Source organism: Herpailurus yagouaroundi, unplaced genomic scaffold (assembly GCF_014898765.1).
Source record: "Herpailurus yagouaroundi ecotype Mexico unplaced genomic scaffold, PumYag 141, whole genome shotgun sequence".
Classification (NCBI taxonomy): domain Eukaryota; kingdom Metazoa; phylum Chordata; class Mammalia; order Carnivora; family Felidae; genus Herpailurus; species Herpailurus yagouaroundi.
Genome location: NW_024412396.1, coordinates 11,394,517 through 11,407,372, shown reverse-complemented (window position 1 = coordinate 11,407,372; position 12,856 = coordinate 11,394,517). Strand labels below are relative to the sequence as shown.

Below are 12,856 nucleotides of genomic sequence, written 5' to 3'. Positions count from 1 at the left end.
GGGGAAGGGATCTAATTTACTGCTGAATCTCTAACACTGACTACTATAGAGAATCTCTTAGAGAAAATTCACTTATTTAACAAATATTATGAAATACCTATTAAACCCTATGTGAAGTTTTAGGAATGCAGAGGTGAACAGAAACTGGCTATGTGGCTGCTTTCTTCAGACCAATGGAGAAGACCAATAGTAATCGAATCATCACACAAACAGATGTCAATTGAACCATAAGGAATACTGCATATGGGATTAAGTGACATCTCTTATATAAGCTATTTCCAAAATGACTAATGAAGACAATCCTATAACACAGTGACTGAATCAGAGCTTCTAATTTGCAGTATCAGAACCTAGTCCACATTTAAAAAAAATTTAAATCCCAGTTAGTTACCATATAGTGTAATAATGATTTCAGGAATAGAATTCAGTGATTCATCACTTGTATATAACACCCAGTGCTCTTCCCAACAAGTGTCCTCCTTAAGGCCCCTTGTCCATTTAGCTCATCACCGCCCCCCCCCCCCCCGCCCAACACCACACCCGTTTGTTCTCTGTATATGAGAGTCTCTTATGGTTTGTCTCCCTCCTTGTTTTTACATTATTTTTGCTTCCCTTCCTTTATGTTCATCAGTTTTGTATCTTAAAGTACACATATGAGTGAAGTCATATGGTATTTGTCTTTCACTGACTGATCTATTTCACTTAGCATAATACACTCTAGTTCCATCCACATTGTTGCAAATGGCAAGATTTATTCTTTTTGATTCAATTCTTTTTCATTGAGTAATATGTCATTTTATATATATACCACATCTTCCTTATCCATTCATCACACAATGGACATTTGGGCTCTTTCCATTCTTTGGCTATTGTCAATAGTGCTGCTATAAACATTGGGGTGCATGTGCCCCTTCGAATCAGCATTTTTGTATCCTATGGATAAATACCTAGTAGGGCAAATGCTAGGTTGTAGGGAAGTTCTATTTTTTATTTTTTGAGGAACCTCCATACTGTTTTCCAGCATGGCTGCACCAGTTTGCATTTCCACCAGCAATGCAAAAGAGACCCTCTTACTCTGCATCCTTGCCAAAACCTGTCATTGCTGGAGTTGTTAATGTTAGCCATTCTGACTGGTATGAGGTGGTATCTCATTGAGGTTTTGATTTGTATTTCCCTGATGATGAGTGATGTTGAACATTTTTTCATGTGTCAGCCATCTGGATGTCTTCTTTGGAAAAGTGTCTATTCATATCTTTGGCCCATTTCTTCACTGGATTATTTGTTTTTTGGGTGTTGAATTTGATATGTTCTTTATAGATTTTGGAGACTAACCCTTTATCTGATATGTCATTTGCAAATATCTTCTCCCATTCCATTGGTTGCCTTTTAGTATTACTGATTGTTTCCATCACTATGCAGAGGCTTTTTATCTTGATGAGGTCTCAATAGTTCATTTTTGCTTTTGTTTCCCTTGCCTCTGGAGACATGTCAAGTAAGAAGTTGCTGTGGCCGAGGTCAAAGAGGATGTTGCCTGTTTTCTCCTTTAGGATTTTGATGGCTTCCTGTAATACACTTAGGTCTTTCATCCATTTTGAGTTTATTTTTGTGCACATTGTAAGAAAGTGGTCCTGGTCATTCTTCTGCATGTTGCCATCCAGTTTTGCCAAAACCATTTGCTAAAGAGACTGTCTTTACTCCACTGGATATTCTTTCTTGCTTTGTCCAAGATTAGTTGGCCATATGTTTATGGGTCCATTTCTGGGATTCTCTATTCTGTTCCATTGATCTGAGTGTCTGTTCTTGTGCCAGTACTATACTATATTGATGATTACAGCTTTGTAATATAGATTGAAGTCTAGAATTGTGATACTTCCATCTTTGGTTTTCTTTTTGATGATTGCTTTGGCTATTCAGGGTCTTTTCTGGTTCCATACAAATTTTAGTATTATTTGTTCTAGCTCTGTGAAAAAGCTGGTGTTATTTTGATAAGTATTGCATTGAATATGTAGATTGCTTTGTGTAGTTTTGACATTTTAACAATGCTTGATCTTCTAATCCATGAGCATGGATTAGAATTTTTTTCCATTTTTTTGTGTCATCTTCAATTTCTTTCATAAGCTTTCTATAGTTTTCAGTGTATAGATTTTTCACCTCTTTTGTTAGGTTTATTTCCTAGGTATTTTATGGTTTTTAGTGCAAATGTAAATGGGATTGATTCCTTGATTTCTCTTTCTGCTGCTTCATTATTGGTGTATAGAAATGCAACCGATTTCTATGATTAATTTTATACCCTGTGACTCTAGCATGTTCATGGATCAGTTCTAGTGGTTTTTGTGTGGAGTCTTTTGGGTTTTCCACGTAGAGGATCATGTTGTCTGCAAAGAGTGAAAGTGTGACTCACTCCTTGCCAATTTGGATGCCTTTTATTTCTTTTTGTTTTCTGATTGCTGAAGCTAGGATTTCCAACACTATGTTGAATAACAGTGGTGACAGTGGACATCCTTGTTGAGTTCCTGACCTTAAGGGGAAAGTTCTCAGTTTTTTCCCATTGAGGATGATATTAGTGGTGGGTCTTTCATATATGGCCTTTATGATCTTGATGTATGATCCTTCTATCCCTAATTTCTTGAGAGCTTTTATCAAGAAAGGATGCTGTGTATTTTGTCAAATGCTTTTTCTACATCTATCGAGAGGATTATGCGGTTCTTATACTTTCTTTTACTAATGCGTGGTATCAAATTGACCTAGTCCACATTTTTATCCAATAGCTCATACAGAATTTCCTTCAGAAATAACTTTTGAAGAAAAGAGTATACCACCAGGTACTTCACATCATGTTTTAGAACTTGGAAACATTGTCACTATCATTGGAAACATTATCACCATCACACAGGTCAAAAGGCAACTTCTTGGTGGTCTCATGAAGGTGAATAGTCTTATAGAAATGTAATAATACTCAAAGCCATTTTGGGGGAATATGAACCCTGATCATGAATGTAGATATAGTTTTAAACCAAATGTCAGAATAAAAGAAAATTTATTAAATAAAAGCATGTACTCATCCATTTAGCAAATATCTGTCAAACATCTACCATGGGCAAGTACGTCCCAGGCCTTGCAAACAGGCACTGAAAGTCCCTGTGCATGAAGGACCAAGGGGATGGCATGAGGGTGAGGCATATGATAAACAAGCAAACAGACCACTTAGAGACTTCTGATTTTCTACATAGGTAGCCTCCCACAATGGTCAATGGCTGCTTGCCCATCAAAGCAATATGGACTCTTTACTAAACAACAGAGATCAGAAGCAAGAAATATCTCCAACTTAATTAGGTACCCTCTGCTGACTGAATTGTTGCCATTAGTCTTACTCTGTTCTATTCTTTTCTTGACAGTGATTTTCAACCTTGTTTAGCACAGACCTTATTTGCTACCTCCATCATTCCAAAAGCCTACACACTCAGTAGACAACCTAAAGAAAAGGGGAGACTTTTCTCTTTCTGCAATTTATATCTACCTCTATGTGTTAGCTTGAGCCTCTAAGAAGTAGCCAGGGTTTTAAAATGAAAGCTTACTTCCACCACAGAAGCAGGATAAAAATGTCTACATCTAGTCCACAGAGATCTAGTCCTGCAACCCTGATCATATGATTTCAAGTAAATCCCCAAAGAAAGCCACTTTTGTCTCCTCCAAAGCAGCTTGAATGCTTCCAAAATGTCAGAGCTTCTCCAGGTGCAGATGGTTTTTGTGTAAGTTTTATTATGGTCACTACTATGCTTAGAGGCTTCAAAACTATAGAATAAAAAATAACCTCTTTTGCCCTTCTAAACACTGAAAGGAAGAAAGAAAGAAAGAAAGAAAGAAAGAAAGAAAGAAAGAAAGAAAGAAAGGGAAAACACACTAGCTAAATAGCTTCATAGGTCTTTTCCAGGAAAGACATCCAATTATATAGACTCTGATTACTGGTAATAACTTGGAAGTCTTAAGAAATTTAACAACTTCAGCTCAAAACAATTAAATTCAACTGTTGATGATACAATCACCCCCTAGACTCAACATAGCTGCAGATGCAGAAAAAGTGAGAAGGCTTACTGATTCATTGTCCCTTCTGTTCCCAGTCCCCAATGCCAAACACATCAGACAGCAGATATTAAGAATTTGTTAAAATCAGAATTCACAGGAGAAGACTTTTTTCAGTGGCAGGATTATTACATTTGATTTTTCAATTTTGAATCTTGGACTTTCCAAACCCATAGAACTTATAATATAAACATATAACAATAACTTTCCATTCCATGTATGTATGTATGTGTTTTATTTATGTAAGTCAAACATGAAAATTAGGTATTCAACTAATGGCCAGTGACTTCAAAGTCATTTGGGGAATGCAATCTTTTTATCAATAAATCTTTTCTATTAAGAATATGAAGGTTTTCTGGACAAGAACTTATTCTCTACTATTATTAAACAACCTTAGTCACATATATTTCCTTCATGTATCAATGGTTTGAACTTATAATCAACTTGGAAAATTCTTAAAAGGGACCCTACCCCTACCTTGAACACTGCATTAGAATTCACAGAGGAAACTTTCTAGCTCTCAGCAATGCATATCTATCAAAAGAAGCTCTAAGCAAAAGAAATGGAGTTTGTTGTACGAACAGTGTTAAGTCATCATGTAATGAAAATGTAAGCAGTATACTTTATGTCATTGCCTCATAGAGCAATGCCTCATAGAGCATACACATTGCTACACGTGCTTTCAGAGTAGAAAGCCGTCTTCTAACAAAATCTTCATGGGGTATTTTATGATTAAAGAATATCACTGGTGAAGGAATGACTGAAGGAATTAATGGCTTAGTTTGGCAAGATTAAGCCAACTCTTCCTGTGATTTTTTTCAAGACAATGAGATACACTGAAACACTTCTTATTGGTCGGCAAATAAATCTCTGTGCTATGACAAATGGAATTCCATCTAGTGGTTGGAGAGATCTATCCCTTTCTTTCACAAAACCACTTGTAAGATGAATACATTTTCCAAGTTCTGAAATAATTTTTTTCTGAGAAAAATAAGAGACCATTATGCTTAAAAAAAAAATATCACTCACAGACTCCTTTCCCATCTTCTTTTGTAGCCGTGTTTGCCACTGAACAGCTTGCATGACAATGGCTTCCCATCTTCTTTCAAGATTTACAATGATCAGTTGCATGGGCTGGTGGTCTGCGTTCAGATTGCAAGTGTCCCGGTCATCCAGAAGATGCTGGCACAATCGCAGGATGGAGGCCACTCCACGTCGTCGCTGTTTGATTTCACCACAGAGGGACTGCAACACAGAAAGGGCTTGATCCGTGGGTGTTTATAAAGCATAATTCCCCCCAAATTGAAACACCTACTTCCACCATAATTTCAAATTATAGTGATATTATTGGCTATGAATAAGACAAGAATGGCTCTGGAGTTGCCTTTAGATTGGAGACCGTCTGTTGATACCCAACTAATGCCAAAGAATTCAGCTGCATCCCACTCTTCTTCCTTTTTTTTTCAATGATTTCTCCATCTAAAACGTTTGGTCCCACCTGGACACCTAGGTGATTAACGATTTATAACTTAATGAAATTTAGGTCATATGAATGCCAAACAGATTGACCTGCTTTAATTCCAGGTGACAGGAAACACAAAAGATAGAGAAGGGCTCCAAAAGGAAATGGAAATTTTCCAAACTTACTCCTAGATTTTTGAGGCCGAAAGTTTAGTTTTCTACTGGCTGGGAATAAGTTAAATAAGATTGCAGAGAAGTTTCATACCTAACATCTATTATTGGGGAAAAATGGATAAGCAACATTTCTCTTCCGAAGCTTGATTAACAAAGCAATAATGTTCTGAGAACAGAAATTAGGATACTGGATTATTACTGCACTATTTGTTGGTTGCTGTTTCTTTTAATAGACATTCACACAATTTAAGAAGGATATGCATGCATCAAAATAGCATTTTGCCCCCAGAAGCATTTGTATTGCTGCAGTGACCCTAAGCTGAACGATTCAAGCAAAATAGTGGGTACACATGTCTAAAAATATTATATCTTTTCTTTGCCTACGGATAGTGTGTAAGTGATATTCTAATTCAAAGCCTTCAGGAGAAATGATGATTATATCCACAAACATCACCGAATTACTAATCTCCTTCTACTGCTACAATTGGACTGTTCTAACAGTTAACAGATTGCTTATTAATCAACAAGGGTAAACAAGACAATGCAATTTCATTTAGTGTGAGAGTTTTAATGCCTAAAAGTATTTGTGCTTAAAATGTTAATCTAGATAAGGCTTCATTAGTAGAAGTCTTAAAATGATTAAATGCGGTTCATTGAAATGTGCACAGAGTGGCAGTAGATCAGCAGGTGGACATTTCATACAGATGTTCCACTTACTGATATAATACATGCAGTAGCCATTTAAATGACCCTAGCTCAGTAATAGCTGAAATTCTATTATTTCTGTAATGAAAGAACACTGTACCTTTAATATTTCTGAATTTTAAATAAGGTGAATGACAAATTCCCAAACCTCTATTTATGGCAAAATATGACTAGGAATTTTATTATTCAATTTATACCAGTGCAGCATTTTTAGTTATGTTTCCTGAACTTACCCTTATTTATTTTCCTAGCATTCATTATTATTTTCCTACATAACTCCTGATATAACCACCAGGTCTGACAGATTTCTTTACTGATGCTATTCATTTGTTCAAGGCTGAATGAGGAGAAACCCCTAGACATTCAAAGATAAAACTTGAGGGCCTATCAAAGCAAAAAGCATTGTTTCCATCTCCTCCCATCCTGCTAACTGCCCCCTCTTAAATACATTCTCTCTCTCTCTCCCTGTCTCTCTCTCTCTCTCTCTCTCACACACACACACACACAATTTGCTCTCTTGCTCTAGAACTGTTGAGCAAGTCAAACTGTCAAGTCCAATTAATACCTGCCAAATTTTGATCCAATATTAACACTTCAAGATAATAATATAGCCAACTGAAATTCATTGAAATGAGTCCTATGAATATGAATATTGAGGATTTCTTTGTTTTGTTTTGTTATACATTTGTTAACAATAAAGGGCTAGAAAAATCAAGAGTGATATTTCCATACCATAAAATTGGATCTTGCAAAACTCTGTTTGAAGTTGACTAGACCAGTAACTGCATTCATCTAGCTAGCAAAAAGTCCCCATGTCTCTTAGCCAAATGAAAATTTGCTATGGACAGCACTAAACGTATGTGTGTAGCTAGCACAGCCACATTGGTAACATTTACAAAGTAGCCCAAATAAGCTTCATGCATCTTAAAGGCATTTTTGAAGTTCTGAAACAGGGCATGTGAGATCACTAGGGGAAATTTTCATAAACGTCACTGGCCATAATCTTTTTATGAGTATCTAGAATACACCCAGTATTTAAGTATCCAGATGAACCCCAACCCACATCTTAATTTGAGTCAGTCCAGGTAAAAAACTGTGAAAGCTGTTTTTGATGTTCAGTATAGGATTTTATTGAATGTTGACATTCACTACCTAATTTTGGGATCTTCACAATTCCACAGTTTTTTTTTTCTCTTACTTTAAATATCTAAAGAACTTAGTCTACATTCTGGATTAATAATTTATCCTATATGTACAGTGGGAAATAACACGACTTTAAAAAGGAGGCAAAAATTGAGAATGTTAAATGCCAACACAATTTTTGATAGTTTTTTATATCTAGGAGATATAACTGATAAAATAACATTCTTCTACATAAATGAGTTTCCATGACAACCATTAAAATATACATATTTATTTATAATCACAAACACATACTCAATAAAACCAGTGCATTTTCTGGTGATGTTTCTTAGAATCAGTAGTTTACGTTATTTCCATGATAAACTATGCACAGAAAAATGTTAAATGTAACTACACAGGAACAAATAAGTATTGTAACTACTCCTGGCTTACATTTTCAGAGAAAAGTACTTTTAAACACAAATCCAAACTAAATAACCTAAGTAAGGCACTGAAATAAGATAAACTCATCCCTGCCTCTTAGACTTCCTCAAATGTGCATTGTACCTTCTGTCTGCTAGGCTGCAGTTTATGCATGGAGGCTTCAAACAGGAGCAAGTTCCTGCTCCTTCTCTCAAGGAGCTGAAGTCTACTGAAGGTGGACTACCCACAAATAAGCATGGTACCAAGAGTAATGTAGAGAGAGACCTGTTAACAGAATGTTTGTGCAAGTTGTTTTTGGAGGAGTTGGTGAAATCTCCAGGGAAATAATGGGAACCAGATGGTCCAAGCTGAATGGTTGTGGTTATAAAGATAGAAGGTTCAGGAAGCAAGTAGCCTGGGGCAGCGGGAGCACCTAGTGTGTTAGGGAGAAGAGACAGTGAAGCAACTGGACAGGAAGTAATTAACAGAAAAATTTGTAATGTTTTTCATTATTGCCAATTCTGAAGCATTTTCCTTGATATCTGATGAGATATGCTTGATTCTCAAGCATAGTCATATTGCCTTCACAGAAAAGTATAAAGACAAGAACAGTAAAGGAAATTTATTTTTTTTAATTTTTTGATGTTTATTTACTTTTGAGAGAGAAAGACAAAGCATGAGTGGGGAAAGGGCAGAGAGAGAGAGAGAGAGAGGGAGGCACAGAATCTAAACCAGCTCCAGGCTCTGAGCTGTCAGCAGAGAGCCCGATATGGGGCTTGAACTCAGAAACGGCGAGATCATGACCTGAGCTAAAGTCGGTCGCTTAACTGACTGAGCCACCCAGGTGTCCCGAGTGAAGGAAATTTAAAAAGAAAGAAAAAAAACCCCACTAATTATCAGTATGTCTAAGAAAGAGATTCCAAATGTTTTTGTATTAGTTGTCCTATTATTTGGTCATTGTTAGGCAATGTCTTCTTAGAAGACTACCTCTCAGTATGGAGGTCATTGTCTTACATCACTTCAGAATCCAATTGGTGGAATATAGTTTGGTGTGCTACTTTTAAATTTCTAATCTCTTATTTTCTTTATTTTACATTTCTATTCAATTTCCTCAGGTTATTAAAAAGGCAGACTTGCTATAAGAAGTGTAGAAAAGTAAAAATCAAAATTTCTAAGTCATTGTTTTCCTTTACAATAATCGGATATCCAACCTTTTAAACACATCTTTTTCGATGTGTTACAATAGAGTTGCCAACAGGCTGAAGGTTTTTCTATCACACGTATAAACGGTCTGGTTTTCAATTAATCAATGGTGATGCAAAGGATGTTTTTGGTCTATCTTGCGGGGGGGGGGGGGTCTTTTATTTATTTAGTTGTTTGTTTATTTTTAACATTTTTATTTATTTTTGAGAGAGAGGAGACAGAGTATGAGCAGGGGAGGGGCAGAGTGAGATTGAGAGGGAGACACAGGATCTGAAGCAGGATCCAGACTCTGAGCTGTCAGCACAGAGCCCAAAGCAGGACTTGAACTGGTGAACCACATGATCAAGACTTGAGCAGAAGTTGGACACTTAGCCAACTGAGCCACCCAGATGCCCCTATTTATTTATTTTTTTAATGAGGGTTTTTCTTTCTCCCCTCCTGACATTCTGTCAGCCTTTTTGACTGTTTAAGCCACTCTATTATTAGCCAAATGTGATGTAACATCCTTTTTGACATTGGCTTCAGTTTAACACGATTAAAGGTAAGACTTCCAATACTGATACTTTGTTTTTCATTATATATTAAACATATGCATATATACACAAATGTACATACATATATTGCATAATATTGTACTTACTTGTATACCCATATTCTTGACCTTAAATACTAGTGTCATCTACTATCACAGAAGGATATAAATAAGCTTACAAGAAAAGAACTACAATTAGACCAAAAACCAAACCACACAATAAGTAAAACAAGAACTAAATAGAGAAAAGAGAGATGAAGAGGAAAATAAAAATTTTAAAATACCAAAACTAAGCAGAAAAAAAATCTGTTTAAGAAACTCCAAAGCAATTTGTGTCTATATCTCTTACATAATTTTATTCAGCAGGTTAATGTAACATCATTAAATAGGTCAATATTAACAAAGTGACAGGACATTAGATGATCTGTCAAATAAAAACTATTTATGAAGCAATTCCATTTATAAGAGCAAACATAACTTTATTTTCTAGATTGATCAAGTTTTTAACAATATCTATTGAGTAGGCCCTCTCTGTAGTAAGCACAATAAAGAAGTTTTAACCTGCATATATGATACATACTTGCCTTCAATCTAGTTGGAGTGAGGAAATAACAGAGAGAGGAAAAAAGTGAAAAAGACATGCAAGTTCTTCTGGCTTAAAGAGTCACAAGTAAATAGCTCCACCTCTTTGTTGCAAGGGTCCCCCACACTTTTTCATGTTGTCTTTCCTTTTTGCACTTTCTGTATTTTACCATTTTAATTTCATAAGGTGGGAAACTGTCTTCTCTTAGTCTGCTACCTGTGACCAGATTTGTAGAGCAAATATTCTCAGAGACTTCTCCAGGCCAAGTAGCACTAGCATCACCTGGAAACTTGGAAATGCCAGTGCTCTAGGGCCACTCCACCTGTTCTGAATCTGCAACTCTGGGACAGGCATCAGTGAGCTATGGTTTAACAAACACTATATGTGATTACAATGCATGCTGAAGTTTGAAAACACTGGCCTATGGAAACAGAGGAACTTAGTTTTATAGATAAGAGAATTAATCCAATTGAGCAGATTTTTTTTTTAGAAGTATAAAATAGAAGTTACAATTCTGTTTCTGGAGTCACATTGTTAGCCAAGAGCCTAGAGACCACACCAATGGTGCTCAGTTCTTTTTTTAATTGTTACTGAATTACTGCCAGAAAAAGAATCAATCAATCAATGAATAAGTCTTTTTTACCAGAGATATCTTTATCTTATTAGTACGTGCTTGATGATCTTTGGAATTTTCAGTATAATTATTAAGCATGATGATATGTTAGATTGTTTGAATACTATATTTGGGGATTTTTCTCCTTTTAATCAATTTTATCAAAGAAATTATTTAGTAATTATTGACTCCAATACATGTGTCATTGTGCTAAAGATGCTTGTCTCAGAAAGTGTATATAATAAAACAAAACCATGATGATTGTTCAGAAGGTACAAAGCATCAGATGCAGATAATGTTAATGCTACAGCCATTGTCTAACAAGAACATACAGTATGTGGGGAAAATTAGAGGCAATACGGGTACCTCTATGAGCCTTCAAAAGATGCTTTTCACTGGTTGGTTCTGGATTATTATTTTGGGGCAAGGATGCCAAAGATAATATGAATGGTATTTCTTACAGCAATAAACATTTATTGAGTATCATCTATGTAGTAAACACCACACTTTTCATTATAGGTTGGAATTAGTAAGTAAGGGGAATATAATAAGATGTGGTACCTGTTTTTAGGTGCTTGTTATTTGGCTGTAAAGAAAAGACTCTCCCTCCTCAAAGTAAACGTTGACTTGGGGGATGAAAAGATCATTACTAGCAGGAGTATATAGATTAAGGTTCATGGACCTAGTACTATGTTAAAGTTGCTGAAGATCAAAAAGGTGGAGGGAAAAGAGGTCAGGCATTACAGTTGGAAGAGTCACATAAGAAAGGTCAAGAAACTACAATTTTGGTAACATTTTAAAACAGGATGGAAGTTCAAGTGGACAATGATGATAATCATAATTCAATTATCCATGCATCCATCCATCCATCCAACAATGCAAATGCGCGTGTTGAGTGCCTCTTATGTACCAGGCACTGTTCTCAGGGATGGGGATATAGCAGTGAGCAACAAGAGTTCTGCTTTCATAGAACTTACATTTGAATTTGTGTGTGTTGGGGGGTAGTGGTAGGAGGCTGGAAATAAAACATAAATAAACCTACAAGAAAATATCAGATAATGATAAGATATAAAATAAAATAGGGTGAAATGGTGGAAAGTGGTGGGGGTTACTTTAAACATTTTTTTTTCAACGTTTATTTATTTTTGGGACAGAGAGAGACAGAGCATGAACGGGGGAGGGGCAGAGAGAGAGACACAGAATCGGAAACAGGCTCCAGGCTCCGAGCCATCAGCCCAGAGCCCGACGCGGGGCTCGAACTCACAGACCGCGAGATAGTGACCTGGCTGAAGTCGGAAGCTTAACCAACTGCGCCACCCAGGCGCCCCAACTTTAAACTAGATAGTCAGTAAAGCTTCTTTGAGGGGGTAACATCACATAATAAAACATTTCGATATAGAAACAACATAACTTAGTGTTCTGATGCTGCAATAATTTAGACAAGATAATGTTTGTAACATGGCCAATTTAGGCCATAAAAAGGCATATTTTATGATTAAGTATAGGATATTAATGATTAATGATTGAATGCTTTCCAATAAAGTAAGTGGAATTAAAAAGATCTTGGTAGGGGTGCCTGGGTGGCGCAGTCGGTTAAGCGTCCGACTTCAGCCAGGTCACGATCTCACGGTCCGTGAGTTTGAGCCCCGCGTCAGGCTCTGGGCTGATGGCTCGGAGCCTGGAGCCTGTTTCCGATTCTGTGTCTCCCTCTCTCTCTGCCCCTCCCCCGTTCATGCTCTGTCTCTCTCTGTCCCAAAAATAAATAAAAACGTTGAAAAAAAAATTAAAAAAAAAAAAAGATCTTGGTACAATTAAGTCAGAAAAAGCATTTTCAATAAAAGGGGCTGGGATAATTGCATAACCACATGCAAAAGAATGAATTGAACTCCCCCACCTCACATCATATACAAAATTAACTCAAAATGAATCATAGCCCTAAATGTAAGAACTAAAACTAAAA

General features: G+C 36.3%; 1 protein-coding gene across 6 annotated transcripts in view; it reads right to left on the bottom strand.

The window, feature by feature from the left end:
- The window catches only part of AKAP6 (A-kinase anchoring protein 6), a 487,092-nt gene that overhangs the window by 57,584 nt on the left and 416,652 nt on the right, over positions 1 to 12,856 (bottom strand). For all 6 annotated transcript variants that reach the window (XM_040476893.1, XM_040476898.1, XM_040476897.1 and 3 more), the window contains exon 12: positions 5,110 to 5,325. In XM_040476893.1, coding sequence (XP_040332827.1) covers positions 5,110 to 5,325 — 216 coding nt within the window. The remainder of the gene's footprint in view (positions 1 to 5,109; positions 5,326 to 12,856) is intronic.